The 17,963-nt window shown below is 60.1% G+C and overlaps 2 protein-coding genes across 4 annotated transcripts in view; one reads left to right on the top strand and one right to left on the bottom strand.

Annotated features, from left to right (window-relative positions):
• The window catches only part of LLGL1 (LLGL scribble cell polarity complex component 1), a 17,937-nt gene extending 12,634 nt beyond the window's left edge, over positions 1–5,303 (top strand). Inside the window, exons 17-23 of one of the 2 annotated variants that reach the window (XM_072730521.1) lie at positions 1,562–1,857; positions 2,385–2,649; positions 2,836–2,950; positions 3,107–3,219; positions 3,696–3,816; positions 3,974–4,053; positions 4,629–5,303. In XM_072730521.1, the coding sequence (XP_072586622.1) occupies positions 1,562–1,857; positions 2,385–2,649; positions 2,836–2,950; positions 3,107–3,219; positions 3,696–3,816; positions 3,974–4,052 (989 nt within the window). In that variant the 3' untranslated portion in view covers position 4,053; positions 4,629–5,303. Of the gene's footprint in view, positions 1–1,561; positions 1,858–2,384; positions 2,650–2,835; positions 2,951–3,106; positions 3,220–3,695; positions 3,817–3,973 lie in introns of both variants that reach the window. The other variant, XM_072730520.1, reaches the window with a different exon arrangement.
• Positions 5,262–17,963, bottom strand: FLII (FLII actin remodeling protein). Of its 2 annotated transcripts, none has more exons than XM_072730518.1 (30): positions 17,822–17,963; positions 16,103–16,213; positions 15,717–15,788; positions 14,559–14,639; positions 14,158–14,243; positions 13,871–14,032; positions 13,592–13,695; positions 13,074–13,249; positions 12,824–12,981; positions 12,082–12,166; positions 11,527–11,674; positions 11,236–11,372; positions 10,825–11,037; positions 10,383–10,562; positions 9,694–9,776; positions 9,499–9,573; positions 9,180–9,263; positions 8,914–9,085; positions 8,292–8,396; positions 8,015–8,206; positions 7,573–7,761; positions 7,347–7,486; positions 6,987–7,233; positions 6,694–6,848; positions 6,554–6,614; positions 6,325–6,453; positions 6,137–6,243; positions 5,935–6,040; positions 5,780–5,845; positions 5,262–5,694 (listed from the first exon to the last, which is right to left on the bottom strand). In XM_072730518.1, the coding sequence occupies exons 1-30, from the start codon at positions 17,882–17,884 to the stop codon at positions 5,560–5,562; spliced, it is 3,822 nt and encodes a 1,273-aa protein (XP_072586619.1). In that variant the 5' UTR covers positions 17,885–17,963; the 3' UTR covers positions 5,262–5,559. The 2 variants fall into 2 exon arrangements, with proteins under 2 accessions (XP_072586619.1, XP_072586620.1); XM_072730519.1 differs by having other exon boundaries at positions 11,236–11,369.

The raw sequence follows: 17,963 nt of genomic DNA, 5'->3' as shown, positions 1-17,963 counted from the left end.
GATCAGTTTTTAACTTGTGTAACAGAATTTCAGCCATACTCAAAAATAGGAGTCCATCACCCTGCACATCCGGCCTGATGCCCCCAGCCATCTGCTACTGTCACACCATCCCCACCTCATGCTCCATTGTCTATCTTGCTGGAGTGTTGTATAGATTTTATTTATTTATTCATGAGAGACACAGAGAGAGAGGCAGAGACACAGGCAGAGGGAGAAACAAGCTCCCTTTGGGACTCGATCTCAGGACCCTGGGTTCACACCCTAAGCCGAAGGCAGATGCTCAATCACTGAGCCACCCAGGCATCCCTTGCTGGAGTATTTTAAATGAAAACCTTTGAGGACTTGAGTGTGTGTCCAATAGGCATAATCCACAGCCAGGGCACCCACATCGTACCTCGTGGAACCAATGTTGATCCCAGTCCCGCTTTGTCCACGGTGGCTTTCTCCATTCGTCTCAAAAATGCCTTTTTAGGGCAGCCCTGGTGGCGCAGCGGTTTAGCACTGCCTGCAGCCCGGGGTATGATCCTGGAGACCCAGGATTGAGTCCCACATCAGATTCCCTGCATGGAGCCTGCTTCTCCCTCTGCCTGTGTCTCTGCCTCTCTCTGTGTGTGTGTGTCTCTATGAATATAAATAAAAATCTTTTAAAAATTTTTTAAAAATGCCTTTTTATAGTAGATGTCGGGTCAGCATCTAGTCAGGCGGCTCTTGACCTCACTGAGACAACAACTTCCAGTCCCTGAGTCTGAGAGGGGCACACCCTCCTCCTGGTTTATTTGTATCTTGGGGATCCTCTGTCCAGTGGATCTTCTCACCAGCTAGACTTGGTAGCCCTAGGCCTTTACCTTGGTCCACTGTCCCTGCAAAAAGGCTGATGGGGTGCAGCTTCCCAGGTGGCTGCCTGTCATGGGTCCAGGCGGCATGATGAGTTGCTGACTCTTCCCTGGGGTTTGGCTCCCCCTGACGGTTGTTGCTATGGCTGTCAGTTTATCAAGGGCACACACAGCACTGACTAATGGCTCCCTCGCATTCAGTTCTGATTCTGCATTGAAGGACCTACCCCAAGTTTCAGCTCACACAGGGAAAGCTGGCCAGACAGCCTCAGGCCTCAGGTCATTTCAGCCCAGGCCCAAGGGCTCCATGTCTGGCCGCAAGGTGGGAAGCATCCTTAGGTGTGGGCCGTGGCCGCTAGAGCACATCTACAGGGTGAAGGTGGTTCCCAGTTGGTCAGTGAACTGGCGATGGCACCTGATAGAGGGGGCAGGAGTTAGGGCTGTGTGACAGACCCCTGTAACCAAGTTGGGGGTTGAGGGTGCAGCAGGATGGGCTTGGAGAGGTCAAGGTATAACTGGGGTGCCTTTTGACATCTTCGAGATGTCCTGGAGGCCCTTCCCTCTTCTGCCAGAGGGCTGTATCCATAGAGAAGGTGCCTCAGGGCCCAAGGCTGGCCGAGGTTCTAGGAAGGCATGGGCTGGGAGAGTGGTTCTGGAGCATCAGGAATGGAGGGGAGGAACGGGTGTCATGTGGCTGACAGCCTGCCTCACCTGCCGTTGTCCCACAGCGGCCCACCATGGCCCCACCATGTGGGCAGGCACCAACTCGGGCTCTGTGTTTGCCTACGCTCTGGAAGTGCCGGCGGCAGCGGCGGGAGGCGAGAAGCGAGCTGAGAGGGCAGTGGAGGCCGTGCTGGGCAAGGAGGTGCAGCTGATGCACCGTGCGCCCGTGGTGGCCATCGCTGTGCTGGATGGGCGTGGCCGCCCGCTGCCTGAGCCCTATGAGGCCTCTCGGGATCTGGCACAGGCCCCTGACATGCAAGGTGGTCATGCTGTGCTCATCGCATCTGAGGAGCAGTTCAAGGTAAGCCATCGTGGAGACCCTGCAGGCTCCCCCTTCGGAGGCCATGGGACCCTCTAGAAAGTGCCCTGTTTATATCCCCTACGTGCTGAGACCCCTCCCTCCCACCCCCAGACACCCCTAGCTAGCCGAAATGCCCCCTGGAGAGTCCCAATGCTCCCTCAGCTGGCTGCATCTCTTCGGGACCCTCCTGCCTCCCTGAGTCCCCACCAGGGCCCTCTGAGCGCTCCGCAGGGCTCTGCCTGATTCCTGTCATGCTCTGAATGGATACCATCCACCTCACCCTTAAAACCCAGTGTGACTGGTTTGGCCACAGCTGGTGGGGCCCTGAGAGGTTTCTGGGAGCAGCATGAATGCTAGATGGACTGTGAGGAAAGGGTGGCTCGGGGCGGGAGGGTGCCCGGGCAGAGGCAGCCATGTGGCCAGGGGTGCAGGCCCACCTGGCAGGCTGGGTTCAGGGTGGAGGCTGCTGCTTGCGTCCAGAATAGCCTCTGCCAGGCTCCGCTCATTGGCCTCTCTCCTGCTGCCAGGTATTCACACTACCTAAGGTGAGCGCCAAGACCAAGTTCAAGCTGACGGCCCACGAGGGCTGTCGCGTACGCAAGGTGGCACTTGCCACGTTTGCCAGCGTGGCCTGCGAGGACTATGCTGAGACCTGCCTGGCCTGCCTTACGAACCTGGGCGACGTGCATGTGTTCTCAGTGCCTGGCCTGCGGCCCCAGGTGCACTATGCCTGCATTCGGAAGGAGGACATTAGTGGCATCGCCTCTTGCGTCTTCACGCGCCACGGCCAGGGTGAGGCGCAGCCTTCCTGGGGTGGGGGCCTCAGAGGGACTGGGAGAGCTGCTAGGGCATGTCAGTGGGGAGGGGGCCCCTCAGGCGGGTGTGGGACTGGCTGGCCTAGGCCCAGGAGCAGGCCGCCGGAGGCTGTGGTTGGAGCCCACCTCTTCACTGCACCCCACTCCTTGTTTGCCAACCCAGGTTTTTACCTGATTTCTCCGTCGGAGTTTGAACGCTTCTCTCTGAGTGCCCGGAACATCACAGAGCCGCTCTGCTCTCTGGACATTAGCTGGCCTCGAGATACCACCCGCGCCAGGTGCATGGCGGGTGCAGCCCAAAGGCCTGTCTCTAGGGCTGGTCATATCCCCAGGCCCAGCCTCCCTGCTTGCACTCCTCTCTGATCCTGGGGCCTGGGAGAGGGTGGGCAGGTTCTGGCACTCCTGTGGCCCCCATAATGGTCATGTCTCTGCAGCTATAGGCTCCGAGAGTCACCCAAGCTGAGCCAGGCTAATGGGACCCCAGGCATCGTCCTGGCCCCACAGAGCCGCAATGGAAGCCCAGATCCTGGCCACAGCAGGAGAGCTGGTAAGGGGGACTGGGTGGGAGAGGAAGGCGGCAGGACACCCACACAGCTCCACCCACAGACATGGGGCAAGGCTCTGTTAGGAGGCAGCAGCCCGGGGATCCCTGGGTGGCTCCACGGTTTGGCGCCTGCCTTTGGTCTAGGGCGCGATCCTGGAGTCCCGGGATTGAGTCCCGCTTCGGGCTCTCGGCATGGAGCCTGCTTCTCCCTCTGCCTGTGTCTCTGCCTCTCTCTCTCTGTGTCTATCATAAATAAATAAATAAACCTTTAAAAAAAAAAAAAAAGGCAGCAGCCCTACCATGGCTGGAAGCCCTGGGTAGGGCAGGCCAGGTGGGAGAGGGCCGGAGGTCGAGTTGTCATCCCAAACCTCACGGTGGGCTAGGTTTGGGTCCGGAGCCTCAGGTCGCCAGGGGTGGGAGGTGAAGGGCACAGGGTGCCTAGGGGTCTGGGCAGGGGCCTAACCACTTCCTCTGTGCAGACACCCCAGAGCCACCTGAGGCCATGCTCTCGCCCATGTCCGTTGACTCGGCCACCAGTGCCGACACCACACTGGATACGACAGGGGACGTCACAGTGGAGGACGTGAAGGATTTCTTGGGGTGAGGCAGGTGGACGGGCGGGTCCACAGGAGGGGCTCCCCTGGCTTCCCAGCCTCCCTCTCACACCCTCTGGCCTTCCTTCCGTTGGAGCTGGGCATGGAGGCCTGAGGGAAGGCCACATCACCGGACCCTCTGATCACTGCCCCCCACCCCCTAGCTCTTCAGAGGAATCAGAGAAGAATCTGAGGAATCTGGCAGAGGATGAGGCTCGAGCTTGCGCCATCCTGATCAAATGAGGTGCTGCACGATTTAGGGGCTCTGGATCTACCTGGTCCTTACTGTTCGACAGCCTTGATTTTCATACTTGAGTCTTAGAAAAACAAGGCTGGCCTGTCAGCCTCTGGGTATCACGGGTTGTGGTTGGAATCAGGCCAGAGCAAACCACTTAGAAGTGGCAGCAGCTTGGGGCGGGGGGCTGGTTTGGCTAGCCCATTTTGCAGAGATCACCCAGGCTCCAGTGGTCAGGTCTGGCCAGGTGAGCCCAGGAAGTGGGGCCTGGATCTGGGGTCTGCATCTGGGGCCCATAGGTCTGCTCCACTATTTTTTGGCTGTCTGGTGCTCCTACCCATGCAGCCTGGCCCTGCACAGAGCTCAGGCACCCCAGCTCCTGCTTTGTCTTCCTGGGCCATGCCCTAATCTCAGTGGGCTGAAATGTGGTCAGTGCCTAGACTCCGAAAGCCCGCCTCTGGCTGTCACTGCAGGACCCTTGCCCCTGAATAGGTGGAAGCAGAGTGGTGGCACCCCTGCAGCCAGGCTATCTGCCCATTTGGGCCTCCTGGCTTTCTCCGACCTCTCCTCTCCTCCTTTACCAGGAAGGCCAAAACTATTTGGCTACCAGATGCCCTGCTCAGAGCTGGGACCCAGGACCCCTGGCCCCTTCGCATAGACCCACACCTGCTAATCTTTGGCCTCCAGCGGGACCTTCCCACCCTGACCCCAGGGCGGGGCGGGGCCGGCCCGGCCCGTGAGCCTGGGACTCAGCCCTGAGCCTCTGGGACAGATTCACAATGGCCCCTCCTATAGGCAGTTGGCTACCTAGAGGCCAGGTGCCACTGGGAGAGGACAGCTGGGGCTGGCAAGCCCATGCCACCTCCCACTCAACACACCGTCCTTCCCCACTCTCTTTGCAAAGAATATTTTTCTAACGCCTGAGCCAGGCTGGACAGGCATTTCTAAAACTATTTTGGTACTTGTTCCTGGGCCAGCACCCACCCCCACCCCCCAGTCTGTTGCATGAATGCACGTGTGTGTGCGTATGTGACTGGGAGCTCTGCTGGGCATCCATGACTGGGGTCCAGTCAGGTATGTGTGAGAGTGAGAGTGTGTGTGTGTGTGTGTTGGGGGGGGGGTCAGTCAGGATTGGTTTCCCTGTAGACTGTACCCTGAGTTTTTTTTTTCCTGTCATTTTGTTAAAATTAGCGCTGTTTTAATATTAAAAATACTGATTTTTAATATTGAAAATAAAAGCATTTAATATCTCTTTAAAAGCATCCACATTGCTCTCTCGTTGGATGGGGCATCACACATAAGCTTACCCTGGAGGGACTCCCAACTGCCCAGACCCTGGAGGGCATGGGTCAGGGTCTCCCCGCTGGTGCTGCTTGGGCTGTGCTGCTGGGGACTGTGGCACTGGGGGTTAGGGGGGGTGGCCAGAGCAGGGCCGTGGAGGGACCGAGGCCCCTCCTCGCTCTTGCCCCGAGCTCAGGGCTGTGTCAGGGACACTGCAGGCAGGCAGTGGCTGCCCTAGGCCAGAGATTTGCGGAAGGTGCTCCAGGCATGGAAGCAGCGGGTGAAGGCGTGCTGCTCGTTGCCCTTGCGGACCAGGCGCAGGCGGCGGGGTTGTTCGTGCTCTTTGGATCGCATGTGCTGGATGTATACCTGGCCAGTGGGATGAGGCGTGAGCCAAGGGCAGTCTTTGCGGCCCACCAGACCCAGCCTTGGCCCTCCTCACCACCCGGCTCACCTGGCAGGCCTTTAGACTCAGTTTGATCTCCACCTGGCTTGTCTGGGTCCCCACCCACATGTAGACCTATGGGGACAGCAGGGCAGATGGTCTCAAGGGGGCCTCAGCTCCCCATCTGCTGGGGGGTGGGCTCCCTGAACAGGGAGGAGCCTCACCTCTTGGCCATTGTCCAGCAGCATGATGTCATCATCTGCTAGGTCATCCTGGCAGAAGTCTGAGCACTTCTCCGTCACTGCGAAGTAGCCCTTCTCGTTGGAGCACCTGGAGGTCAAGGGGCAGGGAGAGGCTATGAGAGTCACACACGGGTGCCGCGACCCAGGAGGAAGTGCGGGGAAAGGGTCTGGGCCCCCGCCTCACCGGAAGAGCCGCGTATGCTTCATGTACTCGGCGTCATCGTCATAAGGCTTCTGTGCCCCAATGCCTACCCAAAAGAAGTTCTCGGGCTCCTCGCCTTCATTGATGACCTGCAGGAAAGGGTCAGGCTCAGGGCCCTGGTCTGCCCCTGCCCAGTGACTGCCCACCTACCTACCACCTGCCCTGGTCACCTGCTTGCTGTAGGAGGTGTCAAACATGGTGTTCAGGATATCTTCCGCCAGCTTGGCCTCGTCTGGGTCCGACGCCCGGCCCACCCACGCATATACGATGCCCTGGTTGTCTTCGCTCTCAAAGGGAACCTGACCGGAGAGCCGGGGGTTCAGTACTGGCCAGCCCATTGCCCACAGCCCACAACCCACCACCCTGCTCCACAGTCCCTGGCCACACCCACAACTTCACCTTGAGAATGAAACAGAACTCGGAGTTGAGGAGGCCGGAATCAGTGTTGATCTGGATGCACCTGGGGAGTGGGAGTGTCAGCAAGGAGTCACTGCTGGCCATTGCCCCCAACCCCATCTGCCCCCCTCCAAGCTAGGCACCGGGTGCAGAGGGCGCTGCCATTGGTGCGAATCTGGTAGAGACTGGGTTGCAAGGTTCCCTGAGCCGCCTTCCTCTTGCCCCGATGGATGATGAACTTTCTCTTGAAATGGGACAGGAACTTGGGATTCTCCTGCTGCTGTGTCATGCGCACCACCTGTGGGTATGGAGATGTTAGGGGCCCCTCCCTGGACTAGACCCCCTGCCCCTTGGGCCACACCTCCCCCAGGTCTGGGTCCCTCGCCAGAGGTGGTGGAGGCATGGCCTGAAGCTGGGCGGGGCATGGCAGGCACACCTCTAGCTTGCCGGGGAAGAGGCTCTCAAACTTCTTCTGCAGGCTGAAGGTGAAGGTGAGCCAGCCCATGTTGGAGGCTTCCCGGCCCTGCCAGAAGTACACGATGCACTGGAAATCCTCCTCGGGCTGCTTCTCCTCTGCCTCAGCTGCTGCCTCCTCACCTTCTTTGCCCTCTGCTCCTGCTTTTTCCTCCTCCTTCTCTTCCTTTTTCTCCTCCTCCTCCTCATACTCCACAGGGACCCAGTACCTGGGGGGTTAGAGGGCAGTAAGCAGGGGGTTGGGGGGGGTGTGTGTGGGGACACGACTAGAGCCCGCTAGCCTCAGGGGTTGGGCCGGGTGACAGGTGCTCTGTGGTGGCACCTGCAGAGGAAGACGTAGCAGTCTTGTGTGTAGAAGTGGCCGAACTCCTCCTCCGGCAGCCTTGCGAACTTCTTGCCCTCCAGCACAAAGCCCTCCATGCCGTCCAGATCCTCGTTCCACTCCTCCATCAGCTGCTCGGCCTGCATGTGACAGCCGCTAGTCAGAGGGCAGAGGGCAGGGACCCTCAGGAGTCCCCCTCCCGCCTCGTCCCGGGCCCCGCCCCCACCTCCGCCAGCGCCATGGGCGGCTGTCGTGGCAGGAACAGCGCGGTGAGGTCAGCCTTCATCTGATCTTTCTTCTCGGCGTCTCGCTTCACCTTCCCAGTGAGTCCCGGGCCCTGCAGCACAGCCTCCGCGTTGCGTGTATAGTCCACTGTCAACACATCGTCCCAGTTCTTGAACTTGGCCTTGAATACCTGCCCAGAGGGAGGAAATGCGACCCAGAAAGGCTTGGGGGCGGGGCCTGGAGGTGCAGGGCGGAGCCTAGTGCCAGAGGGGGCGGGGCCTGACTGGCTGAGGGGAAGAGCCCAGGGGCGGGCCTAGTGGCCAAGGGGGCGGGGCGGGAGCGGGGGCAGGGCCTGGCCTGGCACCCAGGGCCGGCCTAATGGCAGCTGGGACCGGGCTGGGGACCTGGGGACCGGCCCGTGTAGGGGAGGCCGCACTCCGCACCTGCGCCTCTGTGCCCTCGAGACTGCGGCTGACCGAGGCGTGGCGGGGCCTGTGCAGCATCCCACACAGCTCCTGGCCCAGCTTGAGGGCAGCGGCGCGCACCAGGCGTGGGGACTTACGGCCCAGCCAGATGAACACGTCGGACCAACAGTCCAGGATGTATACGCAGCGCGTGTCCAGTAGGCTCTGCAGCTGTGAGGAAAAGACTAGAGGTCAACGCTGATGCCCGGACCCCACGGGAGGACCCCCGGCCCCCGCCTCCCTCCGTGTGCCTTACCAGCCTCATCCTCGGCAGCAGTTCCACCTTGGGACGGGTCTTATGTTCCACAGAGAGCTTGTAGTTGATCTGTGGCAGCTCCAGATAGCCCAGGCCCAGGCCCACCTGGCAGCAGGAATGGGTAGGCGTGCCAGGGGAAGGCCTGGGGGGGGGGGGACAGGAGCCCCCCCCACCAGCCCCCCTCTACCCCAGAGTCTGGCCCTTTCCCTGCTGTGTGTGCTCAGGACCACTGCCTGCTCCCCTTTGGACCTCGGTTTCCTCCTTCCACCAATGTTTTAAGGACACTGTCAGTGGAAAGGATTTTAAATGAGGCTTTCTTTCCCTGCCTACCCTCTCCAGATCCTTACTGTCATTTCTAACTCTTTAACTGTCCCTTTCTTGCTTGCAACACCCTTGGGGGATTCCTGTCACCTACAGAATTAAGGTCAGCTTCTCAGGCCTGGCACCCAGGCACTTTGCAGCCTCCCTCCTGGGAACACACATTCTAGCAGGACTTCTCTCGGCCTTCTCAGAGCACTTAGAGCCTCTAGACCGCGGCTCTGGCGATTTTCTGTCCAGAAGGGGGCACCCGCTCCCCACCAGAATCCAGGCAAGGAGCACTGCCACCAGCACCACAGCTCACCTTGTACAGCTTGGGCTGAGGTGGCCAGAAGTCATCAGGCACGTGCTTCTTGATCTCAGAGGGCTCCCCGCCCAGTGCCTCCCAGAACTCTGGAGGCTCCTGACCTTGCACCAGCAGGGTGATCTCTGCTTTCCCTTTCCGTTCATTCTTGTTAATTTTCTCCGCAAAGAGCCTTGGGGGGAAGGGTATGCAAAGCCCTTAATGAGTTCCCATGTCTCTTCTTAGGTAACAGTGTGTGCATAAAATACCCCACCGTGTCCTCATACCTGGCCTTGGTAGTGCTACTCAGCGTGGCCTGGGCCCCCCGCCACACATAAATGTCCAGCCCTCGATCCAGCAGGAAGACAAACCTGGACAGGAGGGGCAGGAGGGGCAGCAATGGACACGGGCAGCGACTGCCCTTGTGCCTATGACCCTGCCCTAAATCCCTCATTATGGGTTTCAGCCCCCTTGGTGGTCCTTCCATGCTCGAGACGGGGTTAAAAGGGTTGCTGGAAGGCCTCTTCTTGAACCCAAACCTGTCCCCCACTAGTAGGGAGGAAGTGTGGGCTCAAGCCCTCCCCCGCCTCTAGTCATGGGGGCTACCTTGGGTCCAGGGAGGCCCCCTTGAGAGGCACAGGCTCCAACTTGATGTTCTTTTTTCCATACACACGGTACATCCTGGGGGCGAGATCAAGAGTGAATGGGGCAGGGACATCGGGCAGGATCACCAAGGAGCTGGTTCCTCCAATCCTTCCCAGTTGAGTCCAGGTCAGGACCACCACCCAAAAGCCCCCTCACCTGGTGACATAGTGTGTGTCCTCCACAGTGTAGAAGCCACTGGCTGTTCCACCCTCAATGTAGGAGATGTCATTGTCAAATACCTGTGTGTGAGGGTGTGGGCCTTCATCAGTGTGCTACCCCTCCCCCCACCAGATACCACCTGTCAGGATAGAGTTGTGGACAGATGCATCAAGTGCTACAAATCTGTGATGGAATTATGAAAAAAAAAAAAAAAAGAATGAGACCTGTGTCTATAAACAAACACATATTCAAGTGTTAGAATGTACAAAAATGCCCATCACTCTTGTTAAGGTTTAGATACACATACAGCATGTCTAAATATGTGCACATCAGGGCATGGGACCAAGCAGGTTTATGCAAGAGGGCAAGGAGTGATTCAGTAAAATCTAGTGTGGATGGCTGTCTACAAAACCAGCTGGCCAGAGATGTCAGCACAGCTTGCTACCTGGGCACTCCGTGGGCCCTGCCCCTTGGCACCCAGTTGGCGGCCCCACCCCCTAGGCGCTATTGGTCCCAGCTCCTCCATCTCCCTTTGGGCTCCCCACCTTTGGCCATGTCTAGCTCTCCTGACCCTGCTGTCTGCCTTAGGTCTCAACCCCTGCCACCTTTGGCCTCGGCCTGGTACGCCAGCGGTCTTAGCCCCGCCCCCCGCAGGGGCCCCGCCCCGCCCTCCTTCCGGCGGGCACCTGCAGGAACTCCTCGCTCTCATCGCCCATCTCCTCCCGCACAGTGCGGCACTCGGCCCCCAGGTAGTTGCGCAGGTTCACGGCATGGATGGCAGAACAAGCCTTCTTGTCCAGGGTGGCCTCCCCACCAATCCAGTAGTAGATCTCCCAGTTCAGAGAGCCGCTGTCATCCAGAAAGGTCTGGGGGCGGGGCACAGGCCATGTCAGCTCTTGCCAGGGCATCCTGGCTTCCCAGCTCACCCCAGAGAGGACCCTGGAACTGCCACAGACCCCAACCCCAGGGCGGGTTGCACTGCTTCACCTCTGCCTGGGCCACCCCATCCCGCCTCCTCTGCACGGTCCTCTCCTTCCCGCCTCGCCTCAGTGAACAGAGGGGGTCCTGAGCCATCTAAGATAAGGTCACTGGGGGTCATGTAGCCCCCAACAACACACCGATCCTCACCTTGAGCACAATGTAGCAGTCAGCCTCATAGAACTTGCCATGGAAGGCTTCCTCCACCAGCACAGGCACAAAGTTCTCGATCTGCCAGATGGTCAGACCAGGCAGCTGGCCCACATCCTCCGTGAAAAACTCAGAGTAGTCAAGGCGCGGCTTCTCCAGGCCCTGGTCCCAGCGCCGTGTCTTGCCCCCAGGGGCTCGGGCGTCAGTACTCTCCTGGAGTCACAGTCACAAAGCATGGCTTGCCTCTACGTGGCCACTCAGTCTGGCCTCTTTATTTGCTACCCACCTCAGGGCCTTTGCATGGGCTATTCTCACTACCCGGTATCCACTCTCCCTCTTGGCCTGGGTCACACAATCTGTCGTAAGCAGAGTCCAGGGACATTTGCCCGTCCCAGCCCCTGCCTGGCTTACCTCCTGCTTTTTGTTCTTCTCCTGGGCCACGTCTGACATGCCCTTCAGCACCTGCTTAGCCTGGTCATCCTGGGCTGAGTCCTTACGCCTCCGGAGCCGCATCTTGCGAGCCAGGGGGTCCTTGGGCCCACTTCCTGCTTGGGGATGGAGTAAATGGTTGGGCCCTGGTCGGGCGTCCAGCCAACCAGGGGCCAACCCAGTGCCCCAGGATCCAGAAGCTGTGTTTCGCACTCCATTTACAGATGGCTAAGCTGAGGCCCCAAGCACCCCAGCCAGACTTGCTCTGCTTACCAGCTGCTGCCGCAGCCACTGTAGCAGGAGAAGCACCTGCCAGCCGCAGCTGGTTCTGCAGCGAGAAGTCGATGTTGTACCACTCGGCTGCACGGTCCGCGGGCTTGGGAGGCATGACCAGGCTGGGGTTCTCCCGCACGTCCAGGACCTGCCTCGTGCGGCAAGCAGAAGAGGCAGTGAGCCCAGGATCTACCTCCCAGTCACCCCAACCCGGGTTTCTTGCTCTTTGCAACCAGGTTCCTAGGCTCTTATCCCGGCTCTGCAGCCACCCCGGAGGGCTTCAGTTTTCTTTTCCCCCTGTGAAGTGTGATCTTGCAGGCCGGGTGTGGGGCTTGAATGATGCTGTCGAGCATGGTCTGGACATGGGAAGTGGTTGGCCTTCTTCCTTCTGTGGCACTGGCACCACCCCTCCAGGGGCCTCTGCTGGGTCCCCCCCCCCCCCCCCCTACTCCATTGACACTGCTTTGTTTGGTTTTTCCTGAGAGGCCGTGGTCACCTCCAGCCTCCCCATCAGGCCCACCCTCTCCCTGCACGCTGGCCCTGGCCTGTCCGGACCTCGATCTCTGTCAGGAAGTGGATGGCCTCCGGCAGGGTCACCAGGCGGTTCTTGTTCAGGACGAGTTTCCTCAGCTTTGTGCATCTGTGAGGACAGATGAGGTCAGGTGGGGGGAGGGAGGAAGCAGGGAGACTTCCAGTCTTGGAGATGGGGAGCAGGTGGGGCCAGAGGAACTGAGGCACCCAGCTCGTTAAGGCCCCAGTGGGTTCAGACAGGCCGAGAAAGGCAGGAGAGGCTGCAACAGCTACAACAGGGGGCTCCTCACAGCGAAGCATGTGGGAAGGACTTTTAGTGACTTCTAGGGAATGTTTTTCAAAGGGGCTACCTGCAGAAATAAAGGTCCCTGGATATGAACTACAGGACCCTAAACATTCTGTCCTCTAATTAGCCTGGAAGCCAGTGACAGAGGGATCCTCTGTGCTCTGCCTGAAGGACTTCTCAGAGTCTTGAGGAGACCATGCCAGTGGACACTGTGGCCTCCAGAGGGAGATGCAGATGGTGCCATGTCCCAAATTCATGTGGCAGTGGGACCCCTCTAGCCTCATCCCCATCCACGTGTGGGAAGACGCGGGGTACCCACCCTGGGAATTGCTGTCACACACTGTGTGAGCTTTAGCCACAAAACCAAGTTAACCCATCCATCTTGCACGACATGCAGAGGTCGCAAGGTGGGTTGTGGCTACGATGCTGGGGTCTTCAGTACCGTAAGCCCCCACCACCCGCCCCCACTCGCCTCAGCACCTGCACAGGCTCTCAGGGATGAGCTCCAGGTTGTTGTTGGCGGCCATGAATTCCTCCAAGCTGGCCAGCTTGCCGATGCCTGAAGGCAGCCCATCGAAATCCAGCTTGTTGGAGTTCAGGTACAGCTTCTTCAGCTTGGTTAGCTTGCAAATGGCAGACTAGAGGCGAGACAGGGGTGTGGGAGTCAGGGGCAGGAGCCGGGGTGGCTCAGCCCCCTCCCCCTCCCGGGGGGCGGGTTGCCTGGACATACAGGCAGCGAGGTGAGCTGGTTACGGGATAGGTTCAGTGTCTCCACGTGCACCCACTGGTCAATGCATAGAGACAGCTCCGAGATCTGGTTGCTGCTGAGGTTGAGGCGCCGCAGGCTGGGGAGGGTGTACAGGCACTCGGGCACCCGTGTCAGGTCATTGCAGGACAGGTCCACATCTGGGATACGGGGAGGGGGCACATGCATGAGCAGGGGCCCCCATAGTCAGGTCCAGGAGCAGGAATCCTAATGTGAGCCCCTCCTCTACTGTCTCTGGGCTCTGTGGCCTTAAGCAAGTGACTTAATCTCTGAACCTCAGTTTCTCCATTTGGAAAAACTTCCTCACGCTGGTGGGTCTGGGCATAAACCCAAAGCTCGTAAGTGGGTGTCAGCACTAGTTGTCACGATGAAAGAAATAACCGTCATGTAACTGCATCCTTTCCCCTCTGGGAGGTGGTCAGGACCAGAAACAAGGAACCCCAAGGAACCAAAGCCCAGGATGCCACCCTGGGATTGCCAACCTGCGAGGTTGCTCAGGCCCTCCAGGCTGGTGGGGAGGTTGCTCTGGGTACGCTGCGTGTTCCTCAGGTGTAGGGTCTGCAGGGCCATGAGAGCCGGGAGCTGCCTGTGGGGAGACGTGGGCGCTCAGGCCAGAGGCGGGCCTGAGAGCACAGGGCTGAGAGGGGCCAAGGGGATGGGGTCAGGGTGGCCACGGCCCACACAGGAGTGTTGGGGCATTGTGGAGGGCCGGAACTCTGGGGGAATTGAGGGACTGGGCCAGATGCCCCAGGGAGGCCCACCGGAGCTGTGCGTGCAGCAGCGGGTTCCCATTGAGCACAAGCGTCTGCAGGTGCACCAGGCGGCGCATCTGTGGGGGCAAGCTCTCCAGGCGGTTCTCGCTGAGGTCCAGGTACAGCAGGTCAGTGAGGTTGATGAAGAGCTGGTTGGGGATGGTGTCGATGCTGCGGGCGGATGGGAGTGAGGCAGGCAGGGGTTCTGGGTGCCAGATGCAAGGCTCCCAGGCCCAGTACCCCACCCACCATATTGCAACCCGTACCCCCTCGCCCCTGCCCCCGCGCACAGGTACCTGTTGTGGCTGAGGTTCAGCACCAGCATGTTCTTGGCATTCTCCAGCTCCCGCGGGCACTCTGTCAGCTGGTTGTAGCTCAAATCCTGGGTAGAAACAGGGAGGCCAAGTCAGGGGTATTGGGGCCAGTGCCAGCCTGCCAGGCCTCCGCTGGCCTTGGGGATCAGGTGGAGCACTGAGCAAGGAGTGGAGGAAGGGGTTTCAGAGCCAAAGGGAGAAAGCCAAGACCCTAAGAGAAGGGATGCCTAAGTTAGGGATCTGACTTCGTGAGTGACCTTGGGTGAGGCACATTGCACCTCAGTTTCTCCATCTGCAACATGACATGGTATAACGGTGGCTGCGGGGACCACTATGATAGATGAAGGCTGACAGGTAGGCCAGATGCATGGGTAACCACTAACCAGAACTGAGAGGTCGTCTAGCTTGAAGATGTCATCGGGGACTCCGGAATTCTTCAGGCTGTTGGCTCGAGCCACGATGGCCTGCGAATAAACCATGGGGGCCCATGATTTCTGGCTTCCACCCCTGGGAGCAGCAGAAAGATGAGGGAAGGATACCGCCTCAGGAAGCCCAACAGAAGACCAAGGGCTGTCCCTTCCTGGCCTTTGCTCACTGTCCCTCCACCTGGCAAGCTCTTCCTGGTTTCCTGATGAGATCCTATTCATACCTCAAAGCCCAGCTCAAATGTGCCCCAGGGACCAGCACAGGATCCCCAAGGAACCTGTTCTGACCAAATAATCCCTCCTCTTCCCAATTCCAGAGGGCAAGATAAGGGGGCAGCTCTGAGACACAGTATGGACATAGGGCAAGTCTGTTTTCTATCCTCTCAGGGCTGGCATGTCAGGCTATAGAAGTGCGGAAAGTCTCAGGGGCAGAGAGGACAGGCCACAGTGCCACGACTGCAAGCACCAACACGGCTGCTGCCATCTGTGCAGTGCCAACCACAGAGGGGCAACAGGACCACCCTGACCACCTATCTACAGGGCCAAACTCCACTCTACCCCAGTTCTACCACTGCCTGCCTCGGGCAAGTAACCTTGGACCAGTGACCTAGCTCTATGGCCTAGTGTCTTCATCTGGGAACTTGGTAAGGGTCTGGATTCTATGGAAAAACCCACGAGGAAGAGTTGGATACCAGCTCGGCTGGTATCGACTGTTATTACAGTACCTGTTGTCTAAAAACAGGTGAGAGTTTGGGTTTTTTACCCGCTGTCCCCATGCATTACTCACCGCAGGGCATTATGGTATCCCCTCCCCTTTAGGAACAGGGCCCTTAGGGGATCCCTGGGTGGCTCAGCGGTTTAGCGCCTGCCTTTGGCCCAGGGCGTGATCCTGGAGTCCCGGGATCGAGTCCCACATCGGGCTCCCAAGCATGGAGCCTGCTTCTCCCTCTGCCTGTGTCTGTGCCTCTCTCAATAAATAAAATCTTTAAAAAAAAAAAAAAAAAAAAAAAGCACGGGGCCCTGAGTCTGAGGCAGGATGGGCAGAGATGCTGGCCCTGCCTAGGGTCTGGCCCTGCCCTCACACCCCCAAGCTCAACGGCCAGTGGTAGCACTCACCCTCAGTGACGGCAGGCTGGACAGCTCCCCATGAAGCGTGGTCAGATTGTTGTGGCTCACAGACAAGTGCTCCTGAGTAAGACAGGGGAGCAGAGGCTCAGCAGTGTGGGTAGGGTGCCTACAGGGGCCCCATCTGCCACCAAAACCTTGCACCATCCAGGGGGCCCTTAGCCACATAGGCCCACTCCCCCTCTTGCAGCCTCCCTCCCTCACACAGCCAGTCTTTCCTTATACACCTCCTGGGACAGGGTGCTCCCTCCCTATCTGCTAGCTCTGTTTATGGCTGTCAGCGGCTTCTCTCACGTCATTTGCCTTCTATGCAAGCTCTGCCCATCTGGCCCAGCCCCATCCACAGGAACCCTCCCCAACTGTCCAAAGCCCCTTACCAGCTTCTGCAGGGCAGCCAACTCCTCTGGCAGATAGCAGAGGCCGGTGCGGTTCAGCTTCAGCCACCGCAGACTGGTCATGGCCTTGACATTCTCAGGGAAGTAGCCACCCTGGGGGTGTGTCACAGTGAGACTGGTCTGAGCAACGGGCGCTCCTGCTCTACTACCCTCTGTGGCCCCCATACCCATGGGAGCCTTGGGAGAACAACAGAGCCACCTCTCACCAGCTGTGCACCCCTGGGCAGGTCACTTTGCCACTCTGTGCCTCAACTTCAGCAATGTAACAGGGCTTACAAAAGCCCCTCATGACAAAAATGTGAAGACATACTAATAATCAAGGTGACTGTTGGCCTAATGTCTGTCTCTTATTGGATTCTGAGCCCTGAGGGGGCCAGGTCGGACCTGGCTTGTTCCAGGGGACATCCCCAGGGCCCGGAGGTGTGGTTAGCTTGGCTCAAATGCCCTTGTGTGCCATTCCAGGCCCCACCTAGGCCTCCAGAGATGGGGTACCCCTGAGCCTCCACCAAGGCCCTGGCCCCACCCCACCCAGCCATCAGCATACCAGCCATTCTTGGTGTGAGGCTCCAGTTCCCCATCCGCACAAGCACTGCCTCACTCGTGTCTTCGTGAGCCTCTGAATGCCCCCCTCAGTCCCCTTAGCCTTACAACGGGCAGTTTGAGGCGCCTTTGGCTGGTGTCCCCGGCCCCCTACAGCCACATTCCCTGCTGGTGACTCTGGAGAGGTCGATTGGGACCCCAGGTAAGGATGGCAGCGATGGGGACAGAGGAGAGTGGTGTGGCCACCTGGGCACAGTGTCAGAAGTGTGTGTACACGTGGGGAAATGCAGGAAGGGCCTTCTTGCCTCCTCCGTGAGGGCCCGGCCCCCACCCCTGCAGACGCAGCCAGACACTACCAGGAGCCCCGCCCCACCCCACCCCCCCACCCCCGGCTGCTCCCCTGCCCACCCTGCCCCCAGGCTGCCGTTCCCTGGGCGGGGCCACCTCTCACTTCACTGCTGCCCCGCCTCCTTTGGTCACCAGCACAGCCCTGCTCCTTCCTGACCCTCTAGAACCGCCTCACCTGCCCTGTGGGCCCTAGTCTACCAGTCCCGCAGCTGCTCAGGCCACGGTCAGCCGAGGCCATGCACCTGCCCCAGAGTCCCCAAAGGGGTTACTAGGCAGCCCCCCCTCCACCGGATGAGAAAACCCGGGCTCCGAGAGGGGAAGTGACTTGCCCAAGACCACATAGGATGGGGTGGCGGCGGCAGGCTCGGGGCCGCGATGAGTGTGCTCCAGACCCGCCCCCGACCGACAGCCGGTAGCAAGGCCGGCCCTGAGTCAGGGCCTGGCTGGGCGTGTGACCTCAGAGGGGCGGGGACGGAGGGCGCGGAGGGCGGGAGCAGCTCGCAGACCCCCCAGGCCAGTCTGCGGCGCGGGCGGGGCCCGGCCCCCCGGAGGGGGGCGCGCGGGGGCCCCCCAGCCCACACTCCCCGCGCCGCTGCGCGCCCGGCCGCCCGCCCGGCCCCCTTCGGCCCGTGTCTTCCCGCGGGGGCCGTTCCGGGCGGGGCCGCGAGCACCGGGGCAGCCCCCCTTCCCTCCCGCGGTCCCGGGCGGCGCGGGGCCGGGCGCGGCCGGGACAGGAAGCGGGGAGCGGCGCGGGCCCGGGCGGAAGACACCGCCTGGAGGGAGGCCGGCCCCGCGCCCTGACGGCCCGCTCACCTTGAAGTCGTTGCCGCTCAGGTCCACGCCGCGCACGAACGGCAGCACCCCGGTGGCCTCCATGGCGCCGCTCTCGCTGCCGGGCCGGCGGGCGCGGGGGGCGGCGGGGCGAGCCGGGGGCTGGGCCGACGCCGGCCCCGCC

Source organism: Vulpes vulpes, chromosome 12, assembly GCF_048418805.1.
Source record: "Vulpes vulpes isolate BD-2025 chromosome 12, VulVul3, whole genome shotgun sequence".
NCBI classification, from domain to species: domain Eukaryota; kingdom Metazoa; phylum Chordata; class Mammalia; order Carnivora; family Canidae; genus Vulpes; species Vulpes vulpes.
Note: the sequence above shows the minus strand (reverse complement) of the source record. Positions and strands in the feature narration are given on the sequence as shown.